A 15,103-nucleotide genomic window follows, 5' to 3' on the forward strand; every position below is an offset into this window, starting at 1 on the left:
TGGCCCCAAGCCTCCCCTCCCCCGGGGTGTCTGCTAGAAATGCAGCTCCCTGGGCTGCGAGGGGATCTACTGCATCACAACCTGAAGGAGTGTGGGTGGGAGGAGTCAGGATTCTTAACAAGCTGCTCAGGTGACCTGGATGATCGTGGGATTTGAGGATCACGGGGCTGGGCGATTTTACCTATTAGAGTTTGGGGTGAGAGCCTGTTGAAGAATGAATCCCAGAGGATAAAATGTTTGGAAACACCCAACGGGCAGACCTGGTAGGGCCTCCAAGGACTCTGGTTTTGTGTGACTATAGGGTGGGACAGAACCTACCTGAATTGGGAGGTGGAGCAGGATGCGGCGCTATCCCATGTGTGGCCAGCAGGGGTCGCTTGGAGCCGCAGCACCCGCAACAGCCACCTGGGCATTCCTGGCTGTTGCAAACGCTGATCAGAAGCTTGTTGCAGATCCTGGGATTGGCTCTTCCCTCGGTAGACAGAACCTGGCCCTCCTCCTCCAGGGCAGAGACTGGGGTTCCGAGGTAGCAAGGAGCTGGTCATGCGTCTCCCAGCTTTCTCCCATGCTTTCCCAGAGGCGCTGAGCTCCCAGCCGAGCCCCTCATTCCTAGTAATTGTACCAGGGAGCACTGTGTGCATTGCTTGGTGCCCCTGCCCGAGAACAAACCTTAACCTCTGTCCTCTTGGATAGGTCTGCCTCTGCCACCATCACACCCTCTGCCCCAGGACAAGAGAATTATGGGGACCCTGCCTCGCCAGCTGCCCAAGGCCAAGAGGGGCAACGGTCCTAGGGTCGTCACAGAGCTGCCCCCCCGCCCTCCTTCCTTGGCAGGAAAAGACAGGGCGAGGAGGAGAAAGACCGTTTATTTCTCCACCCACAGTGGGACTGGTAGGTTTTCAAAAGAGCGATCACTGGCGTCCCTTTAATTCTTGGCTGACTTCCACCGTGGCAGCCAATCAACAGAGGCGGAGCTGGTGAGTTGCCTGGGCAACAGGCCCCTGGTTGGTCGAGACCATCAGCCACCCCACTGCCCACTTCCAAGCAAGGGAAATGGACGCTCTGCTCTCCAGTCTGCTTTTTCAGACCCGCTGGCTTAAGCCAGGCCTCCTCGCCTCGCTCCCGAAGCCAGAAGCCCCGGCCTTTGGGTCTCAACATTGGAAACGACTTGGTGGAGAGGATGGGGTGGGAGGAAAGGAGAACAGCGCCTTTATCTGGGACAGACCTAGGCCTGGGGATGGGAGGGGCGGAGGAGGAGGAGGTCAGGGTCCCAGAGGATGAGGAGACACGAGCACAAATGATACCTCTAGGCCCCCCCTCTCTGGCCGGCCCCTTTGCAGAACTGCTCAGGGCAGAGATGGTGACACAGACGGGGTCAGCGGAGCTCCCCAAGGGCCCCCTTCTCCCCCAGCAGGTCCTTAAGTGCTTGACCTGAATCCTGCTGGCAGACAAGCTTGTATGGACGGAGGTGACAGACACACACGGGATCCACATGGAGTGTCACAGGGGTCTTCTGTCTCTTCCCCCCCAGATCGGGGGCAAGTAGAGGCACGTGGGTGTGCGTGCATGTGTTCAACAGGACACTGTTTGTGTGAGGGGTGGGAGGGAGGTCGCTGTGGTTTCTGGTGCTCTCCCTGCGACCCTCCCAGAGTCGGAGCTGGCTGGCCTGCCGTCTTCCCATCATTCCCAGTGGCCACCAGCCAAATGTCCAGAGCGCTTCTGGCTTCTTCCATAGGCTCCTCCCCAGCCCTGAACCTGGGCCACCAGGAGGACACACCTGGTGGAGGGAGGCCTGTGCTGGGCCAGGGGCAAAGCAGGAGGGAAGGTGGGCAGCCTGGGGCCTCAGGCTTTGGCCGTGGCCTCCGACACGCCCTGGGCGGTGAGCTCGGCCAGCACGTTGTCTAGGTAGCTCGCGTCTGGGTAGCCGTGGCCCGTGAGGTTGGATCCGAACTCGGTCTTGTGGTGGATCTCGTTCCACACCACGGTGTCCGACTCGCCCGTGGTGTTGGAGGTGCCGATGGTGAAGATGAGCCTCCGTTCCCAGGCGGTGATGAGCAGTCGCAACACCTGCAGAGCGGGGGAGGGGGGGCGGGGTCAGAGGTAGCCCCGCCCACGGCCCCCTCCAGCCCCGCCTCCCCTCCCTGCCACACTGTGGCTCCATGAGGCCCACTGAGCCCAGCAGGAGGCCCTGTGGCTGCTGGGCTTGGCCGTTTCCTTCCCTGGACGGACTCGTTCCAAGTTATCTGCCTGTTTTTTCTGGGGTGCAGGGAGGGTCTCAAAGCGATGGCCCTCTGCAGCTTGGTTTGGCCCCCACACTATGTGACTTCGTTGGCAATATTTAAAAACCTGCCGATTTCACATGAAAAATCAGCATTTCTGGCTTCTCTCGAAAAACAATAAGTAGAAGCAGACACAACACCTAGAATGTGGTGGTGAAAAGCCTGGACTGCTTGGTTTCAAATACAGGCTCCACCACTTACTGGCTGTGTGACCTTGGGCAAGTTACTTGCCCTCTCTGAGGCTGTTTCTTTATCCGTAACATGGAGCCAAGACCTTGACCTCAGCAGTGCCTGGCAGGGCTAGACGCACACTAGGTGGTCCCGGGCCCTGCTGGTGTGGGGAGGAGTGGGAGAGCAGGCCCTGGCCCACAGCCCTGCACCCTCACGGCACCCACCTTCCGGCCCTTCTCGTTGTTGGGCAGGTAGCAGTGGCGCGGGAAGCCTCTGGCGGTGAACTTCTTGCCTGGGTTGGGGTGCTCAGGGCCCTGCAGGAAGGAGCGGCAGGGGCTGGAACCACAGACAGGAGTGGGGGGGCTCTGGAGGGGTCGGAGGAGTTGGAGTCAGGGGTCCGAGGGGGCTCACCTGGATGCCTGTGGGGATGTCATAGACAATGCGGATGGTCTGGGTGTCAGCGAAGCCAGGCAGCGAGTGGGGGATGAGGTGGAACTCCATCTTCCCGGGGGGCTGAGTGCCCGTCTTCTCCCCGTAGATGGCCTTGCAGGTGGGGCACTGCAGGCTGCCGTCCTGCAGCAGGGGAGGCTGGGTGAGGTCCCCGGAGGCCCCGGCTCCGCGGGGCTCCCTCGCCAGCCCCCCACGCACGGTCCCCCAGCCCACCTTGTTGCCGTTGGAGTACATGGCCACCAGGCACAGCAGGTGGTACATGTGGCCACAGCGGCCCAGGCGGCCCACCAGCTCCGGCCGCACACCCTTGCGCCGCAGCACGCCCTCGTAGCCCGACGCCGTGACCAGCCGCTCCATGCAGATGGTGCAGTCCTGGGGGCACAGGGGGCAGGCTGAGGGCTGGGCAGGGCAGGACGTCCCTTCTCGGGCACCCAACTATCACAGGGAGAGGACGCCCATCTACCAAATTCAGATATATGGTTCCCTCCCTTCCCCCCCCCCAAAAGAGATTAAAGGACAGTCAGCAGCAAAACCTAAAAACTATGGGGGAAAATAAGATACAAAAACTGTCAATCGCCAAAAGATTGACACCTGTGATTCTATTACACTCAGCTTTCTGTTTATCAAAGGACACTGTGAAGAGAGTGAAAAGGCAAACCCACAAACTGGGAGGAGGGACTGTAACAGAACCAGGAGGAATTCGTGTAGCGGGGGGAGGGGAGGGGAGGGGAGAGAGAGGGCTCTCTTCTCTGCAGGCAAGGCCGCCCTCAGCCCGGGGCCCCGCGGCCCCTGGCACTCACCTCATCAGGTGGGTTCTTCACCTTCTGCATGTACCTTCGAACCACATCCTCAGGGTTCTTACCTGCAAGGACACAAGCGGGTGGGCTGGAGGCGCCCCGAGTCTACCCCAGGCCGCAGCTCAGCTCGGGATGGAGTCAGGGGTTGGAGAGGTGGGCTTGGCAGGGGTGAAAGGTCAGGGGTTGCTGCAGGTGGATGAACTTGGAGTTCGTGCGGAAGGGGTCGGGGGAACGGGAATTGAGATCAGGAGATGGAGGTGAGGTCGTCAGTCCAGGAGCAAATCGGAGCTGACCGTCAGAGGGATTGTGGTCAGGGTTAGCGGGGTTCAGTTCAGGGGTGGGGGGCGGGGGGGCGTACTTTTCTTGAGGTGCTTCTTCTTGGTCTTGCGGCACACCCCAGGCACACCGGGCACGGGCTTCACGTCGCTCTTGCTCACCGGCGGCGGGTGCAGGATAGGTTTGGGTGCCCGGGTGAGGCACACGGGCAGCCCAGCGGCGCAAAGCAGGATCCCGGTCATCCCTGGGGGCGTGGCCTGGGCAGTTAGGGGCGGGGCGCCCTCCAGGCCCCGCCCACCCTGCACTTCCCACCCTTGTGTTATCGGGTGTACGCATGGGGCCTCTCTCTCAGACTCCGCCTACCGCCTTGCATCCAGGGATCTTGGGGTTCTCAGGTGGATGAGCGGGGTGTGCCCTGGGCCTCCCCCCTCAACCCCACCGCAGGTTGAAGCCAAGAAGAATGCCTTCTGCGGGCCCCGCCCACCCTGATGTCATGAGAGAGTGTGTGTGTGTGTGTGTGTGTGTGTGTGTCCTCGGGGCCCCGCCCACGAGCTCATTAAGGGGTGGAGTCAAGAAGCCAACAGGTGGGCCCGCTTCCTGGCTTCCTCGTGGGCTGGATCTCACCTGCCAGGGCCGGGTGGACTGGGCCGGTCCCATTCAAGTTCTTCACCGGGAGCGCGGGGACCCTGAGGGGAGAAGAGAAGAGGCTGCAGTCCCCACACCAGAGGATCCAGGGGCCCTGGGCACAGTGTGACCGCTTTGTGCCTGTGCCAGTCATCCGGAATGATCCCAGGGAACTCCATGCCTACTCCCACATCCTTCTATGATAAGGTGGGTGTGGCCAGGACCCCTAGACTTGGTACCGACTCTCCCCCAGTCTTCAGCCGGCCTCCTCCCTGGTCAGAGCACCTGAGTTCCAACGGCTCCCTTTCACTGGCCACTGTGCCTGAAACCCAGCCATCAGCGACTTAGTCATTCCCGCCTCTCTCCAGTTTGCTCTATGAGGCACTAATCCCCATCAAAGGTTTTGGGAAAGAAGGATTCTGGGGTCCAGTAAGTTAGGAAACGCTTCAAAGTCTCCCTCTTGGAAAATTTACAACATGTATGAGCATATGAAAGGTTCTGATAAGTCCTGCACCAGGAAATATGGTTAGCGATGGCAAACCCAGGTTTTCCAAAGACATTTGATAATGAACATTTTTTGCATCTCTGCAATATCTACTGCCGTCAGGTCCTGAGACGTAGGCATCGTCCTCTCTTCAAATGAAGAGGCCCTAGGAAATGCAGTCTGCTTGTCCTCCTCCCCCTCCCCCAGAGAGCTCTGACTTTTGGAAATCACCCAGAGCTGCTCTCACATCTCAGGTCAACCACTGACCAGCTGGGTGGCCCCCAGCACATCCTCCTCCTCCTCCTCCTCCTCCTCATAAGCCCATAAGCCTGTTTCCCGTGTAACATGGATAGTGTGGCACCTTCCTTCTGTTCGCTGTGAAGAGCCAATGAAATTCCACACATCAAGGGCCGAGCACCATCCCCAGTACCTAAGAAAGACTCTAATAGCATTCACCATCATTGTCCCCATCGTCACTGTCCCTGTGTCATCTTGGATGAGTAGCTTCACCTCTCTGCACCTCCGCCCCCTAAATCATGGCGTGACTTCTCTCTGTCGTGGAGAGGAAACCATGAATGTATTGCAGTGACAAGCTGGGGCAAGTCACTTAACCTCTGTGAGCCTCAGTTTCCTTATCTGTAAAATGGGGATAATGACACCTCACCTATAGGAGCTGGGTGACAAAGCCTGCTGTGACCTGCACAGTGTGTCTGCCTGCGTCTTCCCGACCTCAGTGCTCAGCGGTGGATGGGCGTGGTCCCTGGATGGGTGCATTTTGATAAAGAAGTGTGTTCTGAAAGCCAGGGGCAGCCCAAGGGGCCTGGGGGCTGTGCCAGGAAGGGGTGCAGGAAGGGCGGGGGCAGGGACAGCTGGGGAAGAAGCTGCTCCAGTCCCAGAGCCTGCTTGCTGAGGACTGAGCCTGGCTAATGCTGCCTTGTCACCGGGCCCTGGCAGGCACAGTTGGCATCAGGGAGCTGGCTTCAAGCAAAGAGTACGCTTGGCAGACTTGGGGGCAGCTCTGGCCCCGGTCGTGCTGAGCCTGTGGCCTGGGAAGGTTTTAGGTCTCAGCTTTCTTACGATTTCTGGCGCCCCTTAAAGACCTCAGAGCCCTGGGTTACCAAAGTCAGTGTCGCTCCTGGGAGGAGCGTGGTGAGTGGGGCGTGACGGCGGGGCTGTTTTTTATTTACCTCTCCGTGAGCTGGGGGACAGTCCCAGAGCAGCCCCCAGCCCCTCTCGATCTGCAGGCTCCCTGCGAGAACCCAGGCAGCAGGGTTCCCACGACGCCCGAGCGTGGGAGCCACCTGGGCCCCCTTTTGATGTGGGATGTGCTGCTTCCTCCAAGTCAGTGAGAGCATCCTCCTGCCCTGGACAGGAGGCCGCTGCCCGCAGGCCTCCCGGAAGCGGGGCCGCCCTCCACGCTCCGCCCCGCCCTTTTGGGGCCCAGCCTGGCAAAGGCTCACAGGAATCTTTAAATCCTCTTGAAATCTGCTCTGACCAGAAGCCAGGCCTGGCCACCCCAGGGGAGAAATGGGTCCCGCAGCCACGCTGGTCTTCCTGCTCGTCCCCCGCCCCCATCAGATCCTGTTTGTCCTCTGCCCTCAATCTCTTATGGTTCCTACCTTGCTCAGAGTAAATGGGGCTGTACTGACCCCTGGAACTCCACTTCCCCCATGCTCACCCCCTATCCCCCCACCCCTGCACCCCTGGTCTCCCTGCCGCTCCTCACACATGCCAGGCACATTCCCACCCCAGGGCCTTTGCACTTGCGGATCCCTCTCCCAGTATGCTCTTCCCAGATATCCACATGTCCTGCTTCCTCACTTAACACAGGCTTCTGCCCCACTGCCTTCTTTTAATTAAAAAGAAAAAGGTTTTGTTGATTTTAGAGAGAGAGGAAGAGCAAAGGAGAGAGAGAAACATCATTCGGCTGCCTCCTGCACTCCCCCTACTGGGGATGGAGCCCACAACCCAGGTATGTGCCCTGACCAGCAATCCAACCAGTGACTTTTCGGTTTGGGGGATGATGCTCAAGCAACTGAGCCACTGTGGCCGGTTGTCCTAATAAATGTCTTTTTATCAGACACACCTCTTCTTTGCTCTTAACTTACTTTTTTTGGTCATCGCACTGATCATGACCTGATGTCATAAACTCTTGGGCATGACCAGGCCCTCCCTGCCTCTGTGACCTCCTCTCCTACTCCCCCTTACCTCTCTACTCTAGACCCCCTGCTGCTGCTACAACCTGCTGAGCACGGTTCCCTCTCAAGGCCTTTGCACTTGCTGTGCCCTCTGCCCCCCGATGCGGGAGGGCTCACTCCATCTCTATTGCAACCCCACCTCATCAGAGAGCCCCCCTCCCCCGACCATCCAATGTCTAGCACATAGTAGATGTTCAGTGAACACTTATTTCGTGAACGAATGAAGGCAGCCCGGATTTTGGGGGGAGGTTCCAAGGGGACGCCTGTGCACATGCTCTGGGACATTGTCCCCATGCATTTTTTTACACATCTGAAGGGAGCCTTGAGCAGGAGTCCCAGAGAAGCACCCCCGGCAGGCGCTGGTCCTGGAGGTTCTTGGCCAACATTCATCCTAAGTGACTACGTTCAGTGGCCTCCTGTGGGAACAGCCCAAGCGAACGTCCTCGAGGAAATGCCCGGAAATGCTCCCCATCCAATTCGAGGCAGGCATTCCGTGGCCAGGGTTTGGGGAGCCCAGACAGTTCACACCGCCCTCTGCAGACAGGCTGAAAGGTGACTGTCTTCAGGAGGCCACGTCTGATCCCCATCGAGCAAACTCATGGCCACTCCCGCTTTTCATTCCCACGGGGCTGTGTTTCTCTTCTTTTGAGGACTCAGGCATGTTCGCTCCTGCTCTCTAGTTGTGTGGTTCCACCCCTATCTCCTCCCCCAGATTGTGAGCTTCTGGAAGCGTCTCGGCCCGGCCCTGTGACCCTCGGATTGAGGACGAAACTCGCTCACATGGTTCTCAGTTAGTACTCCATGGGGAAGCTGAGCCCAATAAGGAAGTGCTCCACTAGCTCTGCGGTCTCTTCAGAGGGAGGTCTAGTATCTTTAGAAACAGGGGCTCCAATGCCAAGACCTCCCCTCCCCCCAAGATTGGAGCAGGGATGGCAAACATATGACAGGTGTAGTGCTACACCCATAACAGGCATCACCAATCAATCCCAGCACTCCTTTCCACGGAGCCAGAAACGCAACTGCAGAATCCTCCTCAACACAGTGCTCCCGGGAGTCGCTGCCATGTGAGCAGAGACGGCTCAGGATGGAATCTGTTCATCATTTATTTTTGCAGATGTTGGGACTGAGGCCCAGAGAGGGGAAGTGACTTCACTAGGGTCACCCAGCTGGCTCTGGGTCCTGGAGTTTTGAGTCAGTGGGCAGGGTGATCCCACCAGGCTGATCTGTGGGGCCATCTGGGAAGGTGCCAGCCTTCTGAGACCTCTGTGCCCTCCAGGTGGGCTGAAGCCTGGGCCCTGTACCCTGTGCCCTGGAGCTGGCTCAGCCCTGAGCAGGCTGACAGTGGGTCCCTCTGTCTGCTCGGGCCACCCCGCTCTGGCTCCGGCATCAAGGCAGTTCAGGGCCACAGGACAGCAGGAAGCCACACTGACACTCCCTTAGGGCAGCTGAGTTTCCACCCCTCTACCTGCATCTGGTGTCCCTGCCCCTGGACGCCCTGCCAACTGTGTCACTGTTCTCTGATGATGGTTTCCAGGCCCCCCAATTGGCTTCAGGAGCCCTCAGAGCACCTGGCACTTACCCAGGGGCCCCTTGGGAGGCCTAGGGGAGCCCAGGCCTCAGTCATTGGGGTCCAAGAGGGTGAGGGGGGGTGCAGAAATGAGAGTGCCATGCCATGGGGTTTCCATGTTCCCTGGTCCGGCTCCTGTCCCCTGTCCCCTTCCAGTGCCCAATCCACCTGCCCCCGAACCCCTGCCCTCCACAGTCCTGGGCCCACCAGGTCCCGCCCACCCCCTCTGCAGAAGCCAGAAGCCGGAGGACACCCCAGCCAGCGCTGGGAAGACTGGGTGCCCCACGGACCCAGCAAAACGTGCAAACCATCTGGTTGCTGCCTGGAGGCCTTGCTCACGTCCCCTTTCCTCGCTTGGGCGCCTGTCTACTCGGACAAGCCCGGAGCTTCTATGGGCCTCAGTTTCCCCTCTGTCAAAAGGGCCTCTCACCCCTGCACACCCGTCCACTCCTAGGGGTGAAAGGGGCAAAAGCCCCCGAGGGAGACATTTTGAGGGGCGGTTGCCACTCGGGGGTCAGATTCACCCAGAGGCCTGGGGATCAGGGTCACCCTCCCCCACCTTCTTGATCTCCCTGCCTGCCCAGTGCAGCGCTCTGCGGGGGGGGGGGGGGGGGAGCCCAGTAGGGAGGGGAAGGGAGGGGAGGGGAGGGGAGAGGAGGACTGGGCTGGTTCCCACGGCCTGGGGCGTCCTGTGCAGACGGGAGTGTGTGGTTTGGCCTCCCAGGGAGCGGGGGCAGGAAGTGCGGGGTGGGGTGGGGGTGTTTGGTTTGACCTTGTGATGAGGCTGAGGCGTGGGGAAACAGCAGCCACGCGGAGTTACAGCCACTGCACACCCGCGAGGCCAGGAAGGGGGGAGGGTGGGCCGGCGGGAGGCCAGGTGGGGACACACTGAGGGCGAGACTCCTCATGTTGAGCTTTTCAGTTCTTTTTTTTTAAAGCATTTAGATGTAACACCTAATAAAGGACTGCAGAAACAGAATGTGGACTCTTTTAAGTGAAAACGTAAAATCACTGCTAGGAGTAAAAAAAAAAAAAAAAAGAAGAAGAAGGAAAACACTCAAGCATAACCACCACATCAAAGCCCACCTCCCCACCCCTCCTGCCTCCTGCTCAGCCCCACCTGCAGGCTATTCTCAATCTCCAGCGACCCTGTCACAACAAAGTCACACCAGCCTCTCCCGGCTCACAACTCTGCGGGCTCCAGCTCACGCACAATCAAAGCCCAAGTCCCCGACGCAGCCTCCGGGCCCCGGAGAACTGGCCCCATTTCATGTCTGACCTCCTCTCCCACGGCTCACCCCCTGCAGCCTCATCAGCCACATGGGCCTCCTCCAACATCCCAGCTGCTTCTGCCTCAGGGCCTTTGCACAAGCTGTGCCCTCTGTTCGGAACTCTCACCCCAGTTCTGTGAGCGTTCTACTTCTCAACTGCCTTCAATCTCTGCTCAAATGTTACCTTCTCAGGGAGGCCTTTCCTGGCCTCTCTATTTAAAATTACATCCCTCTCACCACTCCCTACATCCCTTTAATTTTTTTTTTTTTTTTTACTCTGTAGCAGTTACGACTCTACCATATTCTAGAATTTATTTTTCTTGTTTGCTTATTGAATGTGAGCTCCAGGAGGGTGGGGGTGGTCTGCTTTGTTCACTGATGTATTTCCAGGGTCCCGAATAGCACCTGATACACAGCAGTTGCTTGATACATATGGATTAATTAGTTAAGGAACAGATGAACACAAGGTAGAGAGAAGGTAAAAAGAAGTAGCAAACTGGGGAAAAGGTGACAGATAAAGGGGTCAGCACCCTTAATGCAGAAGGAGTGCGTGCGGATCTCTCATGAAGCAGCAAACAGCCCAAGAGAAGGGAAACAAAAGAAACAAACGATTAAAAAAGCAGGAGCCGCTGGCGCCCAGGAAACAGGAAGAGGCTCCGTAAGAACCAGATCTCCCGGGGAACCGGGCACCCAGGAGGCTGGCCTCCCGCCTGGGGCGGGGGTGCGGTGGGGGGAGTCGCACCCTCTCCCACGGAGGGGATGTCAGTGACGCAGACTTCAAAAGGCAGCCGCTTTGACATTTGGCCTCAAGCTGGACAATGACAGGGTGGTCAGCCCCAGCTCACAGGTGCAAAAGCCGAGGGTCAGAGCGGGCCTGGAGCTCTGCCGGGCTCACAGGGAGAGGAGATGCTGAAGCAGGGCCCAACCTCAGCCCCTGCTCCGGGGTCCCTGACCCTCTGTGCCATCAGGGCTGTGGCGGGGGCTGGGGGGTGTCTTTGGGACCATGGCTCGACATGTGGACAGGGCAGGCAGGAGGGTGGGACACCCTGGCTGAGGCGGGGAGGTTTCTGAATCAGAGTCCTAGTTCTGTGACCTCGAGCAAGCGCCAGGCTTTGGGAGCCTCCATGTCCTCGCGTGCAAAGTGGGGCTCACAGGACCTGCCTCCCACAAAGTGGGAACTCAGATTGGCGATCGCGTGTCACAGCCACAGGGAGCCTGGGACGACATGTGAGTGCTCAGTGCAGAAAAACAGGCCTGCAGCGGCCCCCTCTCCCTCCCTCCACCACGTGGGGTGGAAACTCTGAGTCTGCCCGCAGCTGTGTTCCAAAGCACTGGACGCTGCCCTCTGGGAGCCAGGGCGGATCTCCCCACCCCTGCGGTCCCCCAGGCCCGGCGGCCAGCTGGCTCCCCGCCCCCGCACCGGGGCGAATGGAAAAAACCCCAGCCCTGGAGACACTCTGCCCCCCCCTGGCTGTGTGGCCTGGGGCAAGGCAATGGCTGTCTCTGAGCCTCCGGGCTGTGGCCCACCCAGGGCTGAGATGAGGGTGGGGTGAGGATGGACTCAGACGCTCTGAAGAGTCCACTCCGCCCTTCCGTGCTGGTCACGCCGCGTTTTAGGGGACACGGAGGGAACTCTGGGCACGCAGGGTCGCCCCGTTGGGAAAGGACGGGGCAGGACTGGACTCGGGGTCTGCCTGAGTCCCGCGTGGGAGAACGGGAGGGTGGAGAGCAGGGAGCAGGGGAAGGGAGAGAGCTGAGGAGGCAGAGGCGGGAGAGAAGGAGCCACAGACACAGACAGACAGACAGAGACAGGGAGACACCGACGGAAAGAGACCAAGACTCAGCTGTGAGAGTCGCAGAGACTGTCGCGGTTGCATCGTACTCCCCGGGCCTCTCTTGTTGGATTCTGACGGCCAGGCCCTAGACTGTGGGGACAGGGGCTTTGCAGAAGTGAGTGAGGTGAGGTCACGCGGGCGGGCACTGAGTGACATGACTGGGGTCCTTATAGAGAAGACATTTGGACACCGTAACTCAGAGGTGAGACTGTGTGGGGGGCCGTGAGGGGGGGGTGGGTGTTGGGGACCAGGGTGGGGGTGGGAGGCCTGGCTGCCTGGCTCCTCAGAGACCCCATCCCTATCCCCTCATTTGGCTGCACCTGGGCCTCAACCACCTTGGCAACAGGACGCTGCAGGTGGGAGGGACCAGGGTCTGCCACCCCCCCCCGCCCCCGCCTTCCTCCCCCTCCCCTCACGGGCAGCAGACTTCACGGGGCCTGTGCCCACCCCCCACTCTGAGCCAGGGGATTTTTAACTGGCGTTCCTTGGGGATGAGGGTTGGGCGATCTCCACACAGGCTTGTCTGGCTGGGGAGGGGAGGCCAGAGGGGCGGAGGTGAGACTGGGTCGGCTCCGCGAGGCTGGGAGGGATGAGGGGGCCCTTGTCTGGTCCTCAGGGTCACAAACAGCACCCAGGAGGAGGAGGACGGGAGGATGTAGAGGCGTAGGCGCACGTGGCTGAGGAGAACGGAGTTCTGGTATGTCCTAGGGGACATGCGTAATGAGCAGCGCCCTCAGGAACCATCCTTTTCTCCCCACAGCCCCACAGCCCCACAGCCCCCTTGAGCTCAAGAACACTCCATGGCTCCCCACTGCCGACAGCACAAGCCCAGGCTCCCCGAACGCCCCCCAATCTGGCTCTGTAGTTCCACTTGGGAAACATCTCAGCTCCTAAGGTCCCAGCAGGAACACTCCCCGCCCCCCCGCCCCGTGAGGTGCCCGGAACCTGCTGGCTGTATTCCCACCGCCACCCTCTGCACTTACAGCGCCCCTGCCTGAGTGCCTTCCCCTTCTCACATCCCGCCCTCCTCACACGTCCAGCCCTTCCCTGAACATGCCATGTCCTTCTAGTGCCACCGAAGTCGTGCACGCTGTCCCCTCTGCCTGGAACAGCCTTTCTCCGATCTGGCTGCCTCCTCAGAGGGGTCTGCCCGACCACCCTCTCCCCTCCAGCCGCACTGCCCCGCCCCACTCCCTCCCCAGCGCTTCCCTCTCTCTCCAGTGATTGTGCTCATTTACGTGTTTACTTGCTCTGCGTCTGCCTCCCCATCAGTCTGGACCCTACTTGTCTTGTGTGCTCTGTGACCCTGCACCCACAGCCCACATGTGAAGGATTAACATTGCGCAATAAAAGCGGGTAATTCCCAGCCTGCTCTAAAACAGTGGCTTTCACCAGTTTCATGGTGACTAAGAAATTCACTTCACTGGGCAAACCATTAAACACAGGCAGGAACGATGCGAAAGGCTCACGGAGCCATTCTTGCTATTGCTATGCACCACACCGACCCGTACTCGCCACTCCACCCTCTTCCGTTCCATTCCATTCCAATTTCACAATCCACCAGTGGGGACACAATGCAGCCCCAAAGAGAAGGTCCCTGGTTCTGCCCCATCCTACCCCCCCAGTTTGTCGTCCCACTCTTCTTGTTGTTCTGGGGCCCCCAACCCTTCCTCTTCATCAGGGAGCCGGAGACAGGCTGCTAAGGACAAGGAGCCATAATGAACACTCCAGCCTCCGGATCCCCAGCGGTGAGCCCCTCCGGGCCTCCTGAAGTCTCCTGTCTGTTGGCACTGGGCCTGCCCGAGAGGAGGGGCCTGGCGGGGAAGGGAAGGGTGAGGCAGGCAGGTGGCAGCGGCCCATCTCCCCATGGAAAGTTACAGCCCCTGCCCCCCACACCAGCCTTCCTCCGGGATAACAAAAACAGCCCCACCTGTCACTGCTGGACGGCTGTGGGGTGCAGACACCGTGTTCAGGTACACAGACTCTCCACGTGATGGGGAGTCCTGCTCCCAATTCACAGATGGTGAAACTGAGGCTCGACGAAGGGGAGGGACTTGGCCCCGATCTCACAGCTCAGAAGTGGCGGAGAGGGGGTTTGAAGCTAAGCAGACTCTCAAGGGGACAGAAGCCACCTCACTTCGGGGTCCCTTCCCTTCTCAAGGCCTCAGTTTCCCTTGGTGAAAGGGGAGGCCTGGAGGGGGTGACCTCAAAGATTGTATCCAGATATGACCTTTGCTGGTCTCAGGTCGTCAAGGGCAACCCCCTGGGCCATGCCATAGGGATACAAGCGGGGCTGGCTTCCGGTGCCCAGTGCCCGGTGTCCGCCCCTCCTCTTGGGCATCATGATCCCGCCACCTGGTCTTTTCCCTTCTGGGCTGTCCCAAGGTCAAGGTCGTGGCTCCTGGCTCTCATTCCCACTCCCTCAGGGCCTGTTCCTCTGCTGAAACTAGTCTGGGCGAGCAGCCCACAGGCTCATTGGGTCCCTATCCTGGGGCTTGGATGCCTTAACCCAGGAATTTCCAATCTTGGTCTGACCTGGGTTCCCTTCCTCGATGAAATCCCACTGGGAAATCCTGCCAAGTCATAAAAGCGATCCCAAAAAGGGCCACTTTGGTTAAAACAAGAGCAGAGGCCAGTTCCTGTGTGTGACTTCTTATCCACCACCCTCTCCTGCCACTATCTCCGGTCACCCCAGGAGTCCCTGGAACCCAGTTTGCAAACCACAGTATTAGCCCAAAATCATGGTGCTAATTCAGGTGCGGCCTCTAGGGGGACCCTTTTGGATAAGTGGCCTGTGCTTGCTGGAGCCTCCACGTGAGATGGGCATGGACAGGGGGCTGGGGGGAGGGGGGATCATCTAAAAATCGCAGCCAACACAACACAGACTCTGGATCCTACAGGCCTGAGTTTCCATCCCTGCTCTCCACCTGGGTGACTCGCAGAAGGTACCGCACCTCTCCCCAGCCTCAGCCTCTCCATCAGTCATGTGGGCATGACAGGGTTAGTTGGAGTGATAAACGAGACGGTGCAGATAAAGTTTAGCAAATAAACATGGAGCGCACACCCTGATTACTGTTGCTACGGTCCCACCACTTGTGACCTGTGTGATCCTGGAAGTTATTGACCCTCCCCCGCCAGTGTGTTCGTCTGT

General features: G+C 59.3%; 1 protein-coding gene across 1 annotated transcript in view; it reads right to left on the bottom strand.

Moving 5' to 3' along the window:
- Positions 1 to 850: 850 nt before the first annotated feature.
- Positions 851 to 15,103, bottom strand: part of DTX1 (deltex E3 ubiquitin ligase 1) — a 31,467-nt gene continuing 17,214 nt past the window's right edge. Inside the window, exons 4-10 of the mRNA XM_059676957.1 lie at positions 4,598 to 4,659; positions 4,056 to 4,217; positions 3,701 to 3,762; positions 3,114 to 3,272; positions 2,862 to 3,023; positions 2,675 to 2,764; positions 851 to 2,067 (exon numbers count right to left, since the gene is read on the bottom strand). Coding sequence (XP_059532940.1) covers positions 1,843 to 2,067; positions 2,675 to 2,764; positions 2,862 to 3,023; positions 3,114 to 3,272; positions 3,701 to 3,762; positions 4,056 to 4,217; positions 4,598 to 4,659 — 922 coding nt within the window. The 3' untranslated portion in view covers positions 851 to 1,842. The remainder of the gene's footprint in view (positions 2,068 to 2,674; positions 2,765 to 2,861; positions 3,024 to 3,113; positions 3,273 to 3,700; positions 3,763 to 4,055; positions 4,218 to 4,597; positions 4,660 to 15,103) is intronic.

This window comes from Myotis daubentonii, chromosome 19 (genome assembly GCF_963259705.1).
Source record: "Myotis daubentonii chromosome 19, mMyoDau2.1, whole genome shotgun sequence".
Taxonomy (NCBI): domain Eukaryota; kingdom Metazoa; phylum Chordata; class Mammalia; order Chiroptera; family Vespertilionidae; genus Myotis; species Myotis daubentonii.